Source organism: Pogona vitticeps, chromosome 10 (assembly GCF_051106095.1).
Source record: "Pogona vitticeps strain Pit_001003342236 chromosome 10, PviZW2.1, whole genome shotgun sequence".
Lineage (NCBI taxonomy): Eukaryota > Metazoa > Chordata > Lepidosauria > Squamata > Agamidae > Pogona > Pogona vitticeps.
Window position 1 is genome coordinate 7,340,186 of NC_135792.1, and position 23,371 is coordinate 7,363,556.

The 23,371-nt window shown below is 41.0% G+C and overlaps 1 protein-coding gene across 3 annotated transcripts in view; it reads left to right on the forward strand.

The window, feature by feature from the left end:
* The window catches only part of CDH13 (cadherin 13), a 692,714-nt gene that overhangs the window by 355,187 nt on the left and 314,156 nt on the right, over positions 1–23,371 (forward strand). For all 3 annotated transcript variants that reach the window (XM_072980590.2, XM_078380491.1, XM_020801938.3), the window contains one exon: positions 13,661–13,813. In XM_072980590.2, coding sequence (XP_072836691.2) covers positions 13,661–13,813 — 153 coding nt within the window. The remainder of the gene's footprint in view (positions 1–13,660; positions 13,814–23,371) is intronic.

Below are 23,371 nucleotides of genomic sequence, written 5' to 3' on the forward strand. Positions count from 1 at the left end.
AGTTTTATTATTTCTCTGACTAACTGCTGCCTGCTACGGATGCATCAAAGCTACTTGTCTTTATGAACTCTGTGACAATGACGAGTAGTGTGGCAACTCTTATTTATCTGACTTCTTATTTCATTTGCGGAAGGTCAACCGAGATGTTAAGGGGAATGTGTATCCCTTTTGATTAACCTGTTTTAACTCCCAGCATGGAATTTCCTCAAAGATAGTGCCTTGGCAATCAGACCTTCATATTAAGCCTATGTTTACCATCCAGTGACCAATCACAGAACAATATACAGTGGTGCCTCGCACAGCGAGGTTAATCTGTTCCGGATTAACCCTTGCTGTGTGAAACATCGCACTACAGACAATAAAAAGCCATTGGAACTCATTAAACAGGGTTTAATGCGTTCCAATTTGGCCGAATACTCACCGTTGTGCGATGTTCCGGTATAGCCGGCAGCCATTTTCGCGCCCTCCCCTCGCTGAACGAGGGCGCAAAAACGCTGCGATCAGCTGTCCAGCGGGTCCAAAATGGCCGCCGGAACAGCCGAAATGGCGGGGCGCAGCGTTTTCGCGCCCTTGGTAAGCAAGGGGAGCGCGCGAAAATGCTGCCGGAAGCCCCAAAATGGTTGCGCGCAGCCATTTCGGGGCTTCCGCAGCGTTTTCGCGTGCTCCCCTTGCTTACCAAGGGCGCGAAAACGCTGCACCCCGGCCCCTTTCGGCTGTTCCGGCGGCCATTTTGAAGCCGCGGAACAGCTGATCGGCGGCGACCTTCGCTCTGTGAATTTTCCCCTATGTAGGTGCCGTTTTGCAATCGCATTTGCGATCGCAAAAACGGCATCGTTGTGCGGATTCGTCGCTCTACGGAGCGACCGTTGTGCGAGGCACCACTGTATGACAAATTCATTCATGGGGATAATCACATAGTACAGCAGATGGAATTCTTTTCGCCACCTCTTCTAAACATGGGCTAACTTTGACCTTGAGATCCAGACTAATTGTCCTTCAATCACATCAGCCAAAAGATGCATCAGAGGAAAATCTGGCCTCTGTGTGCATGTAGTGGTGTCCTCACACCTTCCTCCATGCCAAGAAATTGATACTTTTGTGCTACGCAGGAACATAATCTAATTATGAAAATGGAAGAATTAATGCTAGCTTGTGCAGGCCAGTATAAATGATATTACTCAGGAGAAAGAGAAGGAGAAGGAGAAAGACAGAAAGGCTGGGGAGGGATACAAGCTGTTGGACATCACATATTCTTATGCCTCCTATTGATTTAAAAACATTCTATTCCTTTTTTTACTTTTAGTGGAGGGACAAAACTAGTGTCATTCAAGGCTTAAATACTTTCCAGAAAAAATGGTGCAAGAAACTTCAGTGTTTCATGTTCTGCTAAATTTCCTGCATCTCCCAATTCTAAAAAATAGGTGTTGCAAAGGAAGACCATAAAATCTGGCACAGACGTTAAAATAAAAACCTAAAATTAAAAGCATAACAGGTTACATCTAGCCTGCTTCAGGTGTAACTAAAATATTAGGGATTTTTTCCCTTCAGGATGAGTTGTGCCCACAATAAATGGTGGAGGAAGAACATTACATGGTTCAAGCGCTGGCTTGTGTGTTGCGAACATTAGGGCAACAGCAAAATAGATGGGAGGCAACCGTGTTCTATAAATTCCTTCAATGGCTCCTAGCATTCAGGGGGAGAAAAAACTAACTAAAACTTAAGTAACAGAATTTAAGTAAAAGCTAATTATTGTTAAAGCAATTAAATTTTAAAGTGTACAAAAGTCATTAAAATTAGTTTTAAAACACTTCACTATAATAATATTTAATAACTTTTTCAAGCCCTGGAATTTTTAACAGCAAGTCATTATTAATTTCAATTAATTTTCATATCTCATTTTTTTAAAAAGGGGAGTATTTCATTCCTCAGCAATGTTAAAATTCCTCCTTTCCCATCCCATGGCCCCACGGGATATCTTCAGGAAACGTGACGGATGTGCTTCTGGTGCTTTGTGTGTGTGTGTGTGTGTGTGTGTGTCTGTGTCTGTGTCTGTGTCTGTGTCTGTGTCTGTGTCTGTGTCTGTGTCTGTGTCTGTGTGTAAGAGCAGATTACAACTGGGAAGATCTAAGATCTAGTTCTTACTAAACCATGAAACCATTGGGGTCTCCTTAGACAAATTGTTCTCACTTCATCCAAATACATTTTTGGGGTCATTAGGTTAAGATGTGGGGGAGAACTACTAGTATCATGTTGAATTTTTTAGTCATACCTGTCTTGCAGCTGAAAAAAAAGGTTATCCTGTCGAGTGGTGTGGCCTCGATAAAGCTGTCTCTACGATTATGTAGAATGAGAGAGATTCTGGGAATCAAGGTGTAGCAGCAAGGTGTTGCAATTTACTTGTTCAGCCTGGCAAATCTTCACCTGTCTCCATTCTCTGAACAGAAGTTTCCCCTTAAAAGCATGGTTTTTATACATACAGCCAAAACGTCAGCCTTGTTGCACGGACTTTGAAAAATCAGAAGCCTTAGATAGGTCGTTTGCCTGTTTTTGATTCACCAAACTGTCCTCTGGTGCTTTCAGCGTGTATGTTAGGTGAACATCAGTTCACAAACAGAAGAGACAGTACTTTTCCAGATAAGTATTTGTGGACAAATTACAGTGACTTGGAGGGGAAAGGGATACTTTTCTGCTGTTCTCTTTCTCTCCCCAGTAATGAGAATCCTTGTAGCAGTTTCGTGATTTCTTAAGCAGGCTGCCTTGACTTGATTTCCCAAGGGTTCTGCCCATCACTAACCTGGCAGGAGTTCCCATAAGTGACCTGACCCCTTGAATGTGGAAGGCTCGTATCACCAATAGACGGTGCTGGAGAAAAATGCATCTACCAGCCTGCCTGGTCTCTGTAGGGAAATGGTTCCATTTGGCTGTATTGCTCAGACAGAAAAAAAATATATATTTTGATCCAGCTTTGGTCATAGCTATTGCTGGTCCATGAATGTCAATACAGGCAGAAAGGTTGGCCATAGAATGAATAAATTCATTTGGAGGAAATAAATTCCTCCAAAAGTTCTCCTGTACGGAGAATTGGTGCAGAGAAATCACCCCAGAGGGAGACCACAGCTGCGATACAAGGACATCTGGAAGCGGGGGCTGAAGGCCTTAGGAATGGATCTCAACAGATGGGATACCATGACATCTGAGTGTTCAGCCTGGAGGCAGGCGGTGCATCATGGCCTCTCCCAATTTGAAGAGACCCTTGTTCAGCAGGCCGAGGCCAAGAGGCAGTCCCGAAACCAGCAAAATCAGGGAGCTGGACAGAGGACAGATTGGATTTGTCTTCAGTGTGGAAGGGATGGCCACTCTCGAACTGGCCTTCTCAGCCCAACTAGACGCTGTTCCAAGTCCTCCATACAGAGCATGTTACCATAGTCTCTCGAGACTGAAGGATGCCTAGAATGAATAATGCATTTTTATGGTCAGATATGGTTGTGCCTTTTCTGGCTGACTTGGGTTACATTAGGACACTCATACTGGGACAGTATTGGTTCCCTCCCCTTTTTTTTTTGGTATATATTCCTCCTGGCTACCCCTGCCATTGGAGAAGTTGAGATGCAACCCTCTATTTCCCCATATAACAGACTATAGGGCACTGATTTTAAAAAAAGAACAGTTTTCTTTATTGCCATGGTGAGTGTGCCATTTGGCATTTCTTCCTGAGGCACAAGCACATCTTGTATCGTCTCTGCTGGATATGGATCTCCCAAGCCTGCAAGGAAGCCGGGGATAAGCTCTGAGGAACTGCACGGCCCAGCATTTTCGTTTCATTTCAGTTTTCATTATTCTGCACTTAAAAGAGTAAAATTAGAAACACTCCAATCACATGTTTCTCCCAATTAAAATTGACCCTTGGGGATGTGACATCGAACAGAGGCTGGGGAAAGGGAGGGAAAACTAATTAAACATCCAAAAGGATATATAGTGAAAATTTAAGAGCCACAGTTACAAAATTCTTTGCTGAACTGAATTGTCCCTGTTTATTTACTGTTTGTGTACCTGTCAAACAGCAAATATATATATATTTATATATATAAATCAAGAAAACAACTAGAAAAATCAAAACATCAAAGTAGGTGAAGGGTAAAATTTTTAGAGTACTTTCAAAGAAACCAGGAAATAAAATGTACACAACTGACTTTCCTTCTTTTTCCCTCCTCTCTGGCTCCATAATAACTTATGTTGGATTGCTGAGAACTTTCCACTTAGGGAGGGAAAATCAATGTTGCTGTTGCTACGTATTTATATAGCTTTTCAGCTGTTCCCAGGACGTGTATGCTCCCTGTAACACTGGCTAATATTACTGCTCCCGTGTTTAGCCATTGCGGTCTAGTGTTCGTGGTGGTGAACGAAGATACGGCTAAGTTAGGTTCAAGCCCCTATTCAGACCAACCTACCTTATGGATAAGGTGGGGAGGAACAGAATCAATTAAGAGATTTGAAGTTCACTGAAGGAAGACCTGTATGCAGATGTTGCTAATGATGACGGTTCATACTGAAGACAGAGATGGGCAGCCTTCCTAAGGCCATCTTCATAAGTTCCTCACTCATGCTATAGGCTATGCAAGATTAACAGGTACTGCCATGGATTATGAGAAACATTGCATTTGCTCCTGATTTGAGAAGAGTAAGAATTTCATTTCAGTTTGTGTTTGATAAGAATCAAGGTAAATTCACCAATAACAGGCATCTCATTGAGTCTCAACAGCATAAACGGAGGAGAGCAAAGAATTTAGCAAGTATTCCTTACAGCCGCAACTCCCCTGTTACAGCAGCTCCACTGGCTGCTAATCCGTTAACCAAGCTCAATTCAAAGTGCTGGTTCTAATGTATAAAGCCCTAAATGGCTTGGGTCCAAGCTGCCTCAAGGACCACATCTCCTGTTATGACCCTTAAGAGCATCGGGAGAGCCTTTCTCTCAGTCCCATCACCTTCACAGGTGCGTTTGGTGGGGACATGGGAGAGGGCCTTCTCTGTTGTTGCCCCCAGACTTTGAATCTCCCTTACACAGGAGGCCAGTCCATCCCCATCTTTGCTGTCCTTCTCCAAGCCAGCAAAGACTTTTCTCTTCAGGCAAGCTTTTCCTTAATGACTGGCTGCCTTGGAGGGGTTTTCAAATGGATGGTTGTGTCTTAATGTTTTGGATGCATTTTTGATATTGCTTTTGTTTACCTTTTCTTTAGTGCGGTGTTTGTTCGATCCTTTTTAGTATTCATATACATACTATTTTTAGCTTCAAATGTTGTCTTTTAATGATATAAACCACCCGGAGTCCTTTCTAAGGGGAAAGGCAGGCTAGAAATAGTTTAAATAAATAAACAAACCTGTAGCATGTGCTTGTTGCTTCACAAACAGGACCTCTCACTACTTTGGCACAGAGAGAAATTTTCCAGATGGCCAAAAGACTAAACACCAAGACTACATCATAATCATCATCACCAACACTACCTCCTTGTATTTTACATTTCCTGGAGGAGAGGCATCTTGAGCAAGGCCAGGGATTTATTCACTGGCTGTCTTGCTGTGTTGAGACACCCTGTCTCCTCAAGAACAAACAATTTAAGGAGGCTCCATCACAACCTACTGGTTTGCAGTAGGCCAAATTTGTGTGCTGAAGAGTTTTAGAATCCAGGCCATACATCTTCAGTTTTGCAAATCATCTTTCTCGAGGATTTGTGAGCCCACCAGGCTGTAGCTTGGTAGAAGGCAGTTTCTTGTGTGTGTAGGATTGAGGAGAAGAACATGACCTCCCTGATAGAGCGTCCACTAAATGTGTAGAGTGTCCACTAAAAATATCTACAGTATCTGATTGTAGGGGAAAAAAAATTCAACCAGATACTTGGTTCCAAGGGATGTAGAAGTATTTGGATTTAGGGGAAAAAATAATAGTTATTAAACAGATCCACCTCCCCATTACGAAGTTCCAATAAATGTTGTTGAAAGTAGACGTGTGGTTCTAAAATGCAAACGTTATTTCTTTTCTCAGGATATTGAAGGCTGTGTGTGCATATTTCCAACCGTCTCCACTTCTCTGTTTCCCTCATGCCCTCTCTCTTTTTTAAAAAATTCTTTTATTTTCATTATATAACAAACAAACAATAACCAAAGGAATACAAATACAGAGGGGAAAGGGAAAGGAAACAAAACAAAACAGAGGCACAGGGAAGTGTTTACAATAATACAATAACTAGTATAATCTTGGCTCCATGGCTGTGTAACAATATTAAAATCCATAACGTACGCTATATTCCCTATTCATGTTTGTTGCTGGGCCCAATCATATTTTCCAGCTTTCTTTAACATATATTCTTGGGTTCTCGCATAATGCCTCTGACAGGCTATCCATTTCTGCAATATCCAATAATTTTTTTAATTAGCTCCTCTACCTTCAGATTGTCCTGATTTTTCCATTTTTGGGCCCAGATCAACCTTGCAGCTGTAAATATGTGGAACAATATATATTATGTTGCCCCGAGTAGATATGGTCTAGAGGGGCGGGGTATAAATAAATAAATAAATAAATAAATAAATAAATAAATAAATAAATAAATAAATAAATAAATAAATAAATAAAAGAATCGTTTTTTTAAAAAAAACCCAAAAATTAGAAACAAGTTGTTGTTGTTTTTAAAGGCCTTTTTGCTTCTCTGAAAACACTTGCTGATTTAATCCTGTGAAGAGCAGAATAGGGGAGGGAAGGAAATCAGAGATGTGTACCTCTTTGCACAAATGTGTAAATGTAGACTGAATCTGGAGTGTGTATGTGTCAGAAGAGGGGAGTGAAAGAAAGAAAATTCGGAAAAATGATGGGCCATCTGCTCCTTTCCTTAGTAATGAGCCTTCTTGCTTTTCCTGCTGCAAAGTCATTGATGCAATCCTCAAAGTCGGTGTCCGCAGCTCCAGTAATTTGAGATCCAGGAAACAGGGAGGGGGGGCAGAGTGAAAGGATAGCAAATGTTGAAAAGTTCTGGCTCCCTGCATTGCCCTTTTAAGAAGGAATAAAAGATGGACTGTGCCCATTGCCCTTTTAAAGTCACTCACTCATCCTCTTCCCAGGAGATGCCTTAGGACTTTCTCCAGACAACTGGGAAAAGTGGGGGGGGGGTGGATAACTGACTGGTGCTGATGCTATTCTGTCTTGCCTGCCCCATTCATTCCATCAGTGACTTCACCTTGATATTTGTATTTCTCCTCCTCCTTGAATAAGGCCTCCAGGGAGAACCAAAGACACACAAATCCTTTTATGGTCCTGAATGGGTTTTAATCAGTTATATAAATATATACCTATTTGATCCTTGAGGTCCCCTGTGCCTCTTAGCAATGTTGAACAACTCCCAAGGTCCAATCTGTAGGAACATCTTTTAACATGGTCTGTGAACCACTCTTTACTGAGATTATTGTTTCACTTGTTTTTACTTACTTTTAGAATACTTGCTGAAGACTTATCAATTTCAGGGTCAATGCAAATACTATATTCCGTTTCTTGGAACCTTAGACGACATTTTGCATTGTTGTTCTACTCTAACTGAACGGTTTATAGATATTTGTAGAGATGGTCACAAACTGCTGGTTTGACAGCTCATTTCTCAACCAAAGAGGCCGTCTCCCCATCCCGCCTTCTCTGGTAGGCACCCACTCAGAGACAGTGCCCTGGCTTCCCTTCCCCACTTGCTCTGGGTGGATTCCAGCAAAGACATAATCATACATAGAACTGAACAACCCTCCTCTATCCATACCACAGTAATATAAAAACAACTCATAAAAAAATACGAGATGGTCATCATGGGCAAGAACAATAAATATAAAAATTGGATCAAATCAAAATAACAATTGTGAAGGGAGGATGTCCTGAAATGCAAGTTTTTTTTAATATGCTGCATCAAGACCTGGGAGGTGCAAGTGGCAGCCCCTCACCTTCTAATATTCTAATGCAGTTAATTAGCTATATTTATTCTAAGTTGCTGTCCCATTTCAGCCCCCACAAGAATCCACTCACTGAAATCAACTGGAATTGCACCAGTCCTGAACTCACAGAAGGTACACATTTCCACGGATGTGCCCCTATTAGGTCTAACATTGGATTTAAATAATTTGTTAATTCCAACAATGAGAATTAGGAAAATAATTCAGGCAGGTTCCTGATTCTCACTGGAACTATTCATTTTGTGTCTCCCAAGACTGCCTCAGAAATCTGCACAGTTCTGAAATCTGAACCTGTATGAGGCATTGGTTCCATTTTCCACAGAGGAAGTTATGCACATGTGAAAGGATAAAAATGCATATATATGGAAAAACATATACAAACACACCTTATTCAATGTGAATATAGGTGTAGTACTTTGTGTACTTTGTGTGTGCGTGGGGGGGGGAGGAAATAAATGCCCGCATTATAGAAAATGTATGCAAATTTCCATGTCAGAATCAAAGCAAAAAACTCTTTTCAAACTAATATGAAAAAAGGTGAAGTGAAAAGTAGAGTTAATTGCAATTCTAACTGATTTGTACGAGATTTTTTTTTCTTTCTATCTGTCTCTCACTTTCTCTGTGGGACGTAATTACATGCTCCCAGAAATAAGACAGAAATATGGACACCTAATTAATGTAATAATATAGTGGCTACATAGTTCAAAGAACATGTGTTCCTTTCCTATGCATAGTTTTTTTTAATGAATAAGTTCTATGGGGCATCACTTTCTTGCTACTGTTCCTAAGAACCCACAGCAGGGAATGCTGAGTCTAATTTCTATTAAAAAATTCTCTCTGCAACCTCCTTTCCCCTCTCCCAGATACACATAGTTCAGTATGGTCAAGGAAGTGCATGCTCTTTGAACGCTATAGCCATTATATAAGGACCTTAATTGGATGCCCAGAGTCCTGTTTTCTTTCTAGGAGTGTGTAGCTCCATCTTGTGGCAAATTAAACATTAAACAAAGTAACCCACACTTGAAAGACCTTCTGGGTTATGATCGGTGCTAGATAACGGGGAGGAGGTGCACAGCTCGCAAACCACGGAGCTATCCAGCAGTTGATATTGAGATGATCACAAATCTATTGAAAGCTGCTATAAAAAGTCTTTCACCAAGAACTGCACGCAGAAAGGGGTCCCAGCAATTCAAGATTGGTTCTGTAGGATTTCTGATACAGCGATAATGGGTACATGTACATATTGGCTGGAATCCTGTTGCTTAACATGATAAGTCTTGCCAGAATAAGCCCACTGAATCGCTGGAGATTTGGTGAGTCATCTTCCCCATAGGTTCCATTGATTCAGGTTGGCCTACTCTGCTTGCGACTTATTATGCTAAGCAGCAGGATTTCAACCATTGTGTTTAATTTCTGGAAAAAAAAATGAAGTGAATGAAAATCAATTTGTAAATGCTTAGTTTTTAATTAACATTTTGGGATGGTGTTTTTGAAGATGAGGCATGTTCCTGCACATTATCCATGTCAGTATAAGGAATAAATCTTCTCTGGGTTTCTCTTGTTTTTATAGGTTTAATAAGGAACATTTTTTAAAAAAAAAATATTATATTGGAGAGTGTATAAAAAGAAGTAGAGCACCTAACAGAGCAATAGAATATGTTCTTGCAAAATTCAGAAACTTGTTTTGCATCCTAAGCTTTGGTGTCTTATGCAGGGGAATTCCCCCCCCCCCCCTTTTGATTAGTGTTTTTGGGAGCTTCGTTCACGGAACTGAATTAGAAAGTCCTTGATGGTTGGTAGAGACTGGTTTCAGATGAATTTTCTCCATCATCAGAACTGGAAACCGGGTGACAGCTGAGAGCTAAAGGACATTTATCAAAAAAGTTAGCCAGGAATCCTGGGAAATGGTAGAGAGAGTCTTTTCTCAGGTCAAGTCACAGAATGGTTGCATCACAATTTCCTTACTCAGGAAGCTTCAACCACTAGGGTCAACCGGTGGCAGCTCTTCTCCCAAACTGCAAGATCTCCAGGGTCATACACGTATCTGCACTGCACAGGGATGGCAGTTTGATAGTAGTCAACTGTAGTGGCCCCATCCTATGGAATCCTGGAATCTCTAGTTTCATGAAATGCTTTGAATTTCTCTGTTGGGCAGCTCTAGATCACAGCCTTGAACTATAGGACAGTTGCTCTCCCGCAGACACTTCCCACTACCTTGCCAAACTTGGAATCCTCTGCTACAGAATTGCGACCTAGGATGTGACTCATTGGCACAGCATATGCTCTACCTGCATAAAGTCCTGGATTCAGTCCTAAGTACAGTGGTGCCCCACTTGACAATGACCTCGTTAGATGAGGAAATCGCTTAACGATGAGTATTTTGTGATCGCTATAGCTATCGCAAAACAATAATTTTAATAGGTAAAAATCGCTTGACGATGATCGGTTCCTTGCTTCGAGAACCGATTTTTCGCTTTATGATGATCAAAACAGCTGATGGTCTGGTTCCAAAATGGCCACCCGCTGTTTCAAAATGGCTCCCTGCTGTGTTTAGGAAGGCTTATTCGCTTTACAGGCACCGGAAAATGGCTGCCCTATGGAGGATCTTCACTGGATGTTGAGGTATTTCGCCCCTTGGAACACATTGAACCGGTTCTCAATGCATTTCAATGGGTTTTTTACTCTCACTTGATGACGATTTCATTCTACAGCAATTTTGCTGGAACAGATTATCCTCGTCAAGCGAGGCACCACTGTATCTATAAATAGGGTGAGAATTAATTGTTCTGCCTGAAACTCCAGGAATGTTAGATGAGGTGTGTGTGGGGGGGGAAGAGTCTTGTTTAGTATTTAGGTGGAAGACCACCAGGGAATAACCATCATCCCCCGGTAGGTGTGGGAAAACTCCCGCCTGAACCCATTGACAGCAGCTGCCTGTCAGAGTTGACAAGACTGAGTTGATGGACCAAAGGTTGGAATTGCAGCTTTCTATGTTTCTATCTGTAAACGCCACAATTCTATAGGATGAAGCAATGACAAGTCAAAATGACACTGTGTTAATATTCATAACTATGTTCTATTTTTATTTTTATTATTTGATCTTATTGTTTACTGTTTCTTTTTGTTATATATTTTATTTGTTTATTTTATCTGTTAACTGCCCAGAGTAGTGCCTTGCACTAAACAGATGGTATAAAACTTGAATGAATGAATGAATGAATGAATGAATGAATGAATGAATGAATGAATGAATTCTGTAGGTCTCTATGTTTTCGATCTTTGCTCCCTTCCCAGTTGCTGCCTAATGTTTGCTTTACACTAGGTTAGCTTACACCACCAGTAGATATATAGTAGCAACCTGTCCTTCTGTTTTAAGTTTCTTTTAACAAATTAAAACACAGTGAGATAATATCTAGATTATTCAGAATTCACCAACACCATCTTTGGTGGGCAGTGACAAAGAATGCTCCAACTACCGGACAATTGCACTCATCTCACACGCCAGCAAGGTTATGCTCAAAATCATACAAGGTAGGCTTCAGCAGTATGTGGACCGAGAACTCCCAGAAGTACAAGCGGGATTCCGAAGGGGCACAGGAACTTGAGACCAAATTGCCAACATGCGCTGGATTATGGAGAAAGCCAGAGAGTTCCAGAAAAACATCTACTTCTGCTTCATTGACTATGCAAAAGCCTTTGACTGTGTGGACCACAGCAAACTATGGCAAGTCCTAAAAGAAATGGGCGTGCCTGACCACCTTATCCATCTCCTGAGAAACCTATATGTGGGACAGGAAGCAACAGTTAGAACTGGATATGGAACAACGGATTGGTTCAAAATTGGGAAAGGAGTACAACAAGGCTGTATATTGTCACCCTGCTTATTTAACTTATATGCAGAATACATCATGCGGAAGGCTGGACTGGAGGAATCCCAAACTGGAATTAAGATTGCAGGAAGAAATATCAACAACCTCCGATATGCAGATGATACCACTCTGATGGCGGAAAGTGAGGAGGAACTAAAGAACCTTGTAATGAGGGTGAAAGACGAGAGTGCAAAAAACGGTCTGAAACTCAACATCAAAAAAACTAAGATCATGGCCACTGGTCCCATCACCTCCTGGGAAATAGAAGGGGAAGATATGGAGGCAGTGACAGATTTTACTTTCTTGGGTTCCATGATCACTGCAAGTGGAGACAGCAGCCCCGAAATTAAAAGACGCCTGCTTCTTGGGAGGAAAGCAATGACAAACCTTGACAGCATCTTAAAAAGCAGACACATCACCTTGCCAACAAAAGTCCGTATAGTCAAAGCTATGGTTTTTCCTGTAGTGTTGTATGGAAGTGAGAGCTGGACCATAAAGAAAGCTGACCGCCGAAGAATTGATGCCTTTGAATTGTGGTGCTGGAGGAGACTCTTGAGAGTTCCCTGGATTGCAAAGAGAACAAACCTATCAATTCTAAAGGAAATCAACCCCGAGTGCTCATTGGAAGGACAGATCCTGAAGCTGAGGCTCCAGTACTTTGGCCATCTCATGAGAAGAGAAGACTCCTTGGAAAAGACTTTGATGTTGGGAAAGTGTGAAGGCAAGAGGAGAAGGGGACGACCGAGGATGAGATGGTTGGACAGTGTCATCGAAGCAACCAACATGAATTTGACACAACTCCGGGAGGCGGTGGAAGATAGGAGGGCCTGGCGTGCTCTGGTCCATGGGGTCACGAAGAGTCGGACACGACTAAACGACTGAACAAACAAACAAACATCTTTGGATTGCCATCTGCCCACCCTCAGCTGTGACAATATCTGTAACAACATATTCACACTGGGACAGACAATGTGAAATATAATTCAATTGCCAAAATCTTGTTGCTTCGCTTAGTGAATCAAACTAGAGTAGGCTTGTGGAATCAATGGGGATTTGGTGAGTCAAAGCTTCCATAAGTGTTGTTGATTAAAATGGGCATACTCTTAACTGTGACTTACTTTAGCACAGTAAATGACAGCTAGAGCAGGTCCATTTGACTCAGTGGAACAGATGGAGGAGTTGTCTCACTACATCTCCATTAATCCAGTGTGCCTACTCTAGTGAAGTTTACTATGTCAAGCAACAGGATTTGGGCCACTGTTGTCTTATCTGAGCTCCTGAATCTGCAACCAACCAACCAACCAACCAACCAACCAACCAACCAACCAACCAACCAACCAACCAACCAACCAACCAACCAACCAACCAACCAACCAACCAACCAACCAATCAATCCATACAGCAAACATTATTACCAAATCAGTTATTTTACCCTTGAACCTGTATAGATCTACTTACCTACTAGAGCCCTCTCACCAGAGCATGTGTGGGAAAGGAAATGCTAAAATGGTAATCATGTGCACACTTGTGATCTGGATTCATGTTAACAACAGTGTGGGGGAAAAAGTGTTAGATTTCACAGAGTCGGTGAATATCTATCAGCTTGATAGCTACAGGTTATCCCAAAGGATCAAGGGAAATAGAATTTTCCAAACCACTAAGAATCTGCTGTGACCTCTTGTTCTCCTCCCAATTTTCAGGTTTTCTTCAGAAGAACGAAACAATTTAGATAGGGTTTAAGATGGCATGTTATTTAGGTGTGTGCATTAATTTTGTACGATGGTTCTAAACCTTACCACTGTTCTTGCTTCGCATAGGTTATAGACAATGACAGACCCGAGGGATCAAAATTCCGAATATTTGGGAAAGGAGTGGAACAGGAGCCAAGGGGAACTTTTGTAATTGATGAGAGCACTGGAGAAGTCAAGGTGACACGGTCGCTGGACAGAGAAGCAGTTGCCACGTATCAGGTGAGTCATCACAGAACACAGTATGTGTTCTTATCTTTCTCTTCTGAACTTCGTTCTTGAACTTTCTAAAAGTTGTGTTCTGTGGCTTTTTCCAAAGTTCCTGGCTTCAGTTTGCTTAATCTAAGATTTTAGATATTTGTGATGCTTGATGGTAAGAGAGAGAAGCTGAAGGCAAGTTGTCAGAGATCTAATGCTATAGTTCCTGTTCGATCAGGCCAAGTACAAAAGGATCAATGGCCCAGGAAATAGACAAGGTATGAAGAACCGACACATCCATTGGCAGAAAATATTATCCAGAAGGAAGCCAAAAATATTTGAGAGTGTTTGTTTCTTGGGATCATGTGACCCTAGCTGTTTCATTGGCTCTGGTTTTCGATTTGTTTCTGGGCCCAATCCAAGGTGCTGGCTATTATCTATGAAAATCTCAGTGGCTTGGATAGCTGAATATCTGAAGGTTTGCCTGAATGTATGTACCTTTCATGGCCGTGGTTGGAGGCCTCTCTCTAACATCTGATGAAAGGGGGGATCTGTTGGTGGTTACACAAAATGGTCATTCACACACATCAAAAGCTGAGTGGCACAGCTGATGTTCCAAAGGTAGCCCATTCTCCCCTTAAATCACACATTAAACTTATTGAAGCTCATTCTCAATCACAACCCAGATGCATTATTTTTAGAATCCCGCCTCTGTCCACCGCTAGCTCTTAAACTTCGCAAACTACATAGAAAATATTGCCGCCTAGTAGAGGAGCCCAAAAGGAGATGCAAATGGATGTTGTAATGGGCGTTGAGTCTTTTGAAGTGACCCTTTATATAATTCTGGCACTCATCAGGGCAGTGGGAGACCTGCTGAGCAAACCGCAGGCGAGAACTTCTGCAGAAGGGAAATGCTCAACTCGATTAGTCAGTCATCAGAGGGGAAAAAAAAATCAAAACAATGAGCTGGAATCAATGAAGATATATTTTGAAGTCAAGTAAGCAGCTGGAATTCCTTCCACCCTTGATTTTTCTTGAGACATGAAAGCATTTGAATCTCTTGAAATAGCACCAAGTCTGCAGAATCTCTTTTCTCCGTGTCTCCTTTCCTTCATTCAGCACTTATGAATTATTTCAAAAGCACAAATGCAGATGGAAAATGAGAAGAGATGATTCTCCACGGAAAGGTATAAATATTTTCTGAGGAGTCAATGGAGGGGAATGGAATCCTGGTGTTTTGTGAAACTGGAAGTGATCGGTGTGCTCTCTGGCTCAACTCAGTAGAGGCGAGAAATGTGCCCAGTTCATTCCAGTTACAACGGTAAAGCAGAACGTTGTGTGGCACAGAGTTTTCTCTCCAGCAGATGCAGAAGATCCTGCATTTCTGATGTGGATTAGTGTCAACTCTATTCAGACAGATTTGTGGAAATCTGTCTAAAACAACATGTTAAGGCGAACTTGTGTTTGTGTCTGGAGAGGAATCTTTACATCCCCACCGAGACAAAATTTTACACAGGCTGTTAGTCAAACCGTGTAATCAGTGACATCTACTACTCCCCTGCACTTCATTGTAGTAAGAATGGCTGAAATCCTCTCAGATCAATTCAGAATTCAGCCAAATTCTACCTGGCAATCACTCTGGAATAAACCGATGCTACGTGCTTTGACCGTAATATGGGCACACTGCTTTCAAGTTATTCCCACCACTGCTCACTCCACCAAGACTCAGGTTTTATTATAGGAAGCTGTTGAGTAAATGTTGGGGAAGCTGCAACAGGGCTGGATCATGTTTGCATATGAGGTGGTATTGTCTCTTGGTTTTAAAGGCTTAGCCATAGGTTTGTAAGGAAATGCAAGCTATAAAGCAGCAATCTATAGAATTTCTATCAACATTGAATCTACATTTGTTATTTTGGAGAAGTAACTCTTCTTTAAACCACAACATTCTTATGATACCTCTTCATTTGGCAGAAACATATACATCTGTGGTAAAGGCTTATGTTCTACTCTTGGCCGTGGTAGTTTATAGCGCAAGAATGAGGTTGCCTCATTCCACCATTTGGGCATGAAGGATACACACCCACACACCACTTCGACTGTCTCTTTATTGATATATGGGAAGCTTTTATCCTTCCTGTTAATAAAGGGAGTTCTACACCTTCACAAGAACCAGTGCTGTTTTGGAAGAGAAATGGGACTCCAAGAAAGGAGGGGGAAATGGCCATACCTCCAGATGGTCATTGTGGAGGGGAGCACATTGTGTATTATTGTATTAATGATGTGCTGTTGCATTATTAAGAGTTTTTTAAAAAAAATTATGTTTCTCTTTTTTTCCCCAGTACTGCTTTTAGTTTCAAAAATCAAATTACTAAAAAAAAAAAAAAAAAAAAAAAAAAAAAGTAGAATGAAACTTGCTTCAAAGTGAATGTTCATAGGATTGGAGCCATACATAGTAAGTCTCCAGTCCTCTACATGCTTATCTGGGAGGAAGACGTAGTGGGGGAAAAATAAGATTCTGTTTTGCAGATACATTTGTGCTATTTGTCACATGTGCTATTTATTACAATGTGCTCTTTGTGGTATTTACTAAGCATGTAAGGGTGACAGTCTTAGTCTAGGCTGCAGTACTATGTGATAATGTTGGACTTCCTTCTGACAAAATATGCAAAGGATTATTTTGTTTTTAAGTCGGAACTGAAAGAGCCCCCAACATTCATTCTAACTGAAACCAGATGTCTGTAGTGTGTGTGTGTGTGTGTGTGTGTGTGTGTGTGTGTGTGTGTACACACACATATAAGGAACTCTCCCTTTCCTCTTTGTGCTTAGTACATGGGGGTACAACCAGATCCTAAAAAGTTGGGGGCTCCCTCCCTTTGGAGGGAAGCAGTTGCGTAGGTCTATGCAAGCCAGAGTGGGCAATCTTGGTGGGACACAGCCATTCCTCAGACCCCACCCTACAAAGTGTGACAGTTCCTGAAAAAAAAAACACCTTGTTATCTGGAGGCTTTAGAAATAACATATCTGAGGGTGGGGGTGTCAGATGCTAAAGACCCCCTCAAAAACTGGGATCATTTCTATGCACTGTGTAAAGGGCACATTGGGATTTTCTGAGTACTCTTTTAAAAAAGTGAGGTGCCAGACTGGGGACTTTGAGGAAGAGTGGAGTCCCATGTGGGGTCTATAAAGAGCATCTTGCCCACCTCTGGTGTAAGTGCTAACTCACAAAAATCTGATAAAGCACGTTGTGTGTCTCACATCCCCTTTGCTGCCTTGGGCTGAGAAATAGATATAAAGGGATATAACCCAGGGGCATTTTTTTGTAAGATGATTCTTTGGATAGTATTAATATTCCAGCTGACCCTATTGTTTGATGACAGGAAGGAGCTTTATATTAATTGAGACTTAGTTTTATCTCGTTCAGTAACATCTCATTAATGGGCAGAAACATTATTGTGTCTTAGGAAAGGGCCAGAGAAAAGAGTGAGTTCTTTTTAATGAGCCTCTTTTTGGTATGTTATATTGAGGGTTGAATGTGAGACCTTTAATATGCTAAATATATGAGTTATTATTCAAATATGGCTCTTCCCCATTGTTCCAAACATAACTTTGTTACCACAAATCATGGACACTGCATATTTTATTTTTTAAAAAAAAAATCACAACTGAGGTTATTGCATTAAAAAAACATGGCAATAGTAAAGATTAGCAAACGGAATTAATCTCCATAGATTATGTGGACTTGGTCATTCATGAATTATCCTACTAGTCTCAGTAAACAGCTTGCAAATCAATTCAGTGAACAGTAATAATAAACTCAAGAGTAGCTGAGAGACTATTAATACATTAACTGCCCAATGTTTGTGGCAGATAATTTATTGCTAACAATCAGGATCCAAAGTCATTTTATTTCTCCAAACTGAAAATGAGTTTTTGTTTCATGGAGGCTGCTCTGGCAAAGCTGGAGTCAACAAAATCCTCTGATAGTTAAAATGGAAATGTTGTTGTGTGTCACATGGTATACAATACTGAAAACAAAAAAAACAAAAAAAAACCATATTTGGAAAGATAATTGACTTCAGCATTCTGTCTTCCATATTAGTCAATCATATGCCACCGGAAAGTCCACACAGATGTCTTGAATTCAACATCCCTTTCCTGTTGTTTGTTCTTAGCCAGCTGATGGTCACTATTTGGGGAGTGGGTTGATCTCAATGTAAGAGCCCATGTGTTGCGTAAAGAAGATCCGGTTCAACTCCTGGCACCTTCAGATAGAACTGGGGAAGAAATTTGTCGGAAGACTTACAGAGTTACTGCCCATCAGAGTTGTCAATGCTTGGTAGAGTGACCAATGGCTTGACTCAGCGTAAGATAGCTGCCATTGTTTATATGTTTTGATGTTCCAATAAAGTTCTACCCGTGTCACTCGCGTGAGCCAGGAGGTGAGGCTGAGGAGCCTAACGCCGAGGGAGGCCCGGAAAGAAAAGACAAGAAATAGGGCCTTCTCGGCGGTGGCTCCTCGCCTCTGGAATAACCTCCCCCCTGACATTCGCGCAGCTCCCTCGCTGGGTATTTTTAAAAATCAATTAAAAACACTGATGTTTCCGCGGGCCTTCCCCTCAGCCAACTCCTAATCTTCCCTCTTTTTCCCCTTTCTTAGAGTTTGTCCCATTGTGTCTAAAGTTTTTCCCTTATTTAAAATTGTTTTAATATATTGTATTGTGCTTGCTGTAAGCCGCCTAGAGTGGACTCAATGAGACTAGATAGGCGGGATATAAATAAAATAAATAAATAAATAAATAAATAAATAAATAAATAAATAAATAAATAAATAAATAAATAAATAAATAAAGATGGAGATTACTTTGAACAAACTCCTGAATAAGTCTAACCTAGCTCTTTTCTAGGGGCGAAGGAAGCAATTTAGAACTTGTAAAAAATTTTCCTCTAGAGCATTGGTTCCCAACCTTGAGTCTTCGGATGTTCTTGGACTAAAACTGTCCAAAGAGCAACCTTCAGAATATGGCCAAAGAACTCGAAAAACCCACAACAACCATGTGCAAAGCTTGCTTGTTCTCCAAAGTGCAAGTAATCTGTCGTGGGGAAAAATATGAGCCAAAATGGCCTGGATGATGGGAATTTTCCAAACTCATGGAGTTTCTCTACTTTTTGGATTATTTGGTTCTCTTCTGACACATCTCCTAAACTTTCACTGTTACTACCCACCGCATCAATGGAACATCTTTCCAACACTATATTGTGAGACTACCTGATGAGTTTTTAAAGTCTCCGTCAGAGCTACTGTACATTGGTCATGTCAAGTGGGCCCAGAGTTCAATCGTTCCTTGATATCCTTCTCCCCAACTTCCTCCCCACAACTCTTGTTTAATATCCCAATTAATTTGCACCAGAGAAGCAGTGCTACCGCTTCCTGGCTTCTTTCATAGAGCTGCCAGCTTCCTGTTTTGTGTCATTATCAAGAGCCTGGAATCCTTGTAAAAGGAGACAACCTGTCACTGTGAGGAAAGGGTGGGGTTCGGTGGGGGAACAAAAAGAAGAGTGAAAGCTCTTAACAATTGATTTCACACCCAGTTCTTGTTAAACATTTCCTCAGACAGTTGAAACAACAGCAGAAAAAGAAAGACCATGCCTTTCACAGGGAGGAAATAAAATAATCTTTGTTTTATTTTGCATCTTATAAAGAGAGCTTGCATAGGTAAATTCTGTCAGCACTCCAGTTTCCTTGAAGTTGGCTGAGTGGCATTATCCAACTTTTTCCCCCCTGCATGGACGTCTCATGCTTGCATTGTGTCAGTTTCCAATTATGCCTTGCCTTTTAGTATTTGTACTCTAGAAGCAAGCGAAATAATAGCAGTCAGTCGCCAACCATTTATCTCCTCAAGAGCTGAAATGCTGGCTTTCCTCTGCCTAATTATGTTTCCAGAAGCTTTAGAGCTGGCAAAAGTTCTGAAGTTCCTGATCAAGATATTTTGTACACATAGTAGCCCCACCAAAAGACGTACTGTAGGAGCGATGGCTCAATTCAGCTCTCCCTTGCAAAGGTGTTAAGTCCAGTTTCTCAGAGTAAAGCCCAACTTCAAAACTGAACTTGTAGAAACTAAACTTCTTGTGCTAACACAACTTATGTAAGACTAGCAGGCAGTCCTTCAAGGTTCACAGATGTCTTTTTTTCTCCAGGTAGAGAGTTGAAAGACCTCCTTTTTAGCTATTACAGATAGAAAAACAACGGGAGGATTCATTATGTTATATAAGCCAGAAACCTGCTGCTCCACACTTCGGTGCACATGTAACGCTAAAGCCAGAGAAGTTGTGGTAGCTAACTGAGGTTAATTGATGAGGTGCCAGTCTGAAATAACTGCTTCCATGACTTCACCTTCATGCATGCAGGGGAAAAAATGGATCTGGATGTAATTTGAACAGAGTACATGCTATTGGAGTGAGACACAGTTAATGATCTGGGAACATCTGGTGTGTTTTTGGAGCTGCATGGGAGTAGACCTGAATTTTGTCTCTGCTGAAAAATTAAACAAAACAAAAACTAACAGTGTTAGATTTCCCAAAGGTAGAATGACCTGTTGTTGGGTGCATATACTTCTCCTCCTGCACCCCACTCTCTTTTTCTGACCCAATTCTTGTATAAATATTGCATTTATTGTATTATATACAGGCAGGCAAAAGAGTTTGCATGTTTGATGTTGTTTGATGTTGTCTGTGAGTAATCAAAGTTGGCAAACCCTGTTTAAGAGATATGTGAATCCATGGGATATTTGGATTTTGGGGGGGCTACAAATCTCATAATTCTGATTCCTGGGAATTCCACTTGGCAGACCTATACCTACAGACACCTAAATATGGCTCATGTGGAGAAAAACAACAACCTCTAGATGAGAAGGCTTTGAGGCCTATCATTGGCCTAGATCTGCCCTAGTTTCTTGTGCAAAAAAGAGGTTCCTTTGCTTCTAATTTGGGGATTCCTTTACAAACAGGAAGCTAAAGCAGAGTAAGTTAGATCTCATAGCCTTCCCAGCTGGGCCTTTTCTTCAAGTAAGCCAAATTTATGTATCTGTAGGTGTGGGTCTGTCAGGTAGAATTCACAGAATGGAGAATTATGGCTTGGCTCTCTGGAAAAAAAATCTCAAAATCCCATGCCTAGTACTTTATATAAAGGAGAGGGAAGTATTTTGTAGAACCACCTTCGTTTTTGTTTTTATTCTACTACAAATGATTTGTTTCATCCATCAATTAGATTTTCTAATGTTATGAGATCTCAGCAGGGATATGGCAAATTCTCTCTTCAGCGTTCATTAGCTAGCAAGGATATAGCATAATCTCGTCTTGGCTTACAGAGCTGCTCCACAATCCGGTAGTTGCCTTGAAGTATTGTGGCCAGTTCTTTTTTTTCCCCCTCTCGATATGAAGAAGGAAGGAAATGTGCATTTCAGTATGGAACAATGAGTCGCTGATCCATTTGTCTCTGATAGCAAGCACCGGGCAGCAGCTTCAAATCTTTGACCTCACCTGAAAAAGGATGGAGCTATAAGTGCTTTCCCATTATTTCCATAAAACAGTACATGAGAGGGAAAAATACTTCTTAAAAAGAAAAATACAGGGCTAGCAACAAAAAAATAAATAGTATTAGCAACCTGAAATTACATACGTTGCCATTAGAAATGAATACCTTTTTTTGTGGGGGGGAAGACTGCCATGAAGTGGAACTGATGGAAAGCATAATGAATAAATGCACATTCGCAAAATTGAATGTTCCATCACAATATATTAAGCATTATTTGCCATTAAAGATCAAATTATTGCCAAAACATGGAATGCAGTCTTATGCTGAGTGAGACCAGTGGCCCATCTTTTCCTGTATTGTGAAAGATAGATTCTTTCCCAGCCTTACTTGCAAATCCATGATATCACCACGTGGATGTGGTCTCTCTGTGTAAGCACAAACCACTCTAGAAGTTGAGATGGCAGTCACCTTTCTGATGCCACCACATGCTTCTATTTTACGTGCAACAGAAGGCTAAGGCACCTGTTTCTATTCCATGAACATTTGTTGAGCAGCAGAGTGAAATAATTTCTGTTCCACCAAATTCAAGTTGTGATTGAGATGTGAAGAACACATACTAAATTCTTCATTCGTGTCAGTTTAGGCGGTCTCAACTTGGATAAGAATTCTTAAAAATGAATTCTATGGCCTTCAGGTAAGAGCAAAATAAAGAGAGCTATTTTTTTTCCCCATGGCAAGCTCTCCAGAAAATGTACATCCATTTCTTTTCAGAAGCAAAGCATAAATACAAGCACGAAGCAGGTGCACAACAATGGCCGAGATTACTGACGGGCAAGCCCTTCAGGGCTTCCAATTCTTAAAATGTCTGTGCAGGAAAATGGCAATCGTCTTCATTTTACACAAGTCGTATTATTTGTGTTGAAGCATATATGTAAGGTGTTCAGAAAATGTTCTAGACCAAACTGGGGGAATTTATAGAAGGTTTCAGGTCCATTTTTCTCTTTCAGTGGACCTTATTAGCCAGCCCCTACTCATTGATCAAAATTGGAAGTGAAAACAGGGCTATTTGGACGAATAATTTTTGTCCGCTTAGTTGACAAGAGTGTGAATTGGCAACTGGGATATAAATCCTCATATTTCCATTTCTCGTGAGGAAGGAAGGAAGGAAGGAAGGAAGGAAGGAAGGAAGGAAGGAAGGAAGGAAGGAAGGAAGGAAGGAAGGAAGGAAGGAAGGAAGGAAGGACGGACGGACGGACGGACGGAAGGACGGAAGGACGGAAGGACGGAAGGACGGAAGGACGGAAGGACGGAAGGTCCAACCCACTGAACTGTCCAGCCAGCATATTAAATGCATAAATAAAATAGCCATGTACTTTAATTCCACCTCCCCCCCCCAAAAAAAGCCTGTTAGTTTTTATAACCTCATACAGAACAAGAAAAGGAGGAAAGCATCTTTAGAATTTGAAGAAATGAAATCCAAGTGGGTCTGAGTGCTTAACCTTGCATGTTGCAGGAAAATCAGGGACTAGAAGGAAAATATGCAGTAAGTTAAGGAGAGTGAAAAGCACTAAGGAAATTGAAACATTCAAGGACATGCCTTTGGGTCTCATTGTTTTTCTTGAGTGGTAGCGATTGATCGATATAGTGCTTACTATGTGTAGAACATGCTTTGAACTTCTAGATGTAAGTAAGTATAATTTCCCTAGTTACTTCCTGCTTGAGCTAACTTCACTGAAATCTAACTGGAAATTTAACTTCTAAATCCAGGTTCTCAGGGTTAGCAAATTGATCAGTTTCATTCTGGGGGGAAAAGTGCTATTAATGAAGTGGGAATTATTTCCTAGGGAAGTTGACATTTATATCCCTAGAGAACTATCATTCATGTTTCAGAAGGCAAAGTTTGCTCATTCTGTGAAACACCCAGTTTCACCATTTAATTTCTTTTATTATTACTTCCGGTGATCTTATGCTTTTACAGTAGAGATAAAATCACAGTGAAGGGATTAGCTACAGTTTAAACACTTTAGAACAGTTAGAAGTTTAAACACCTT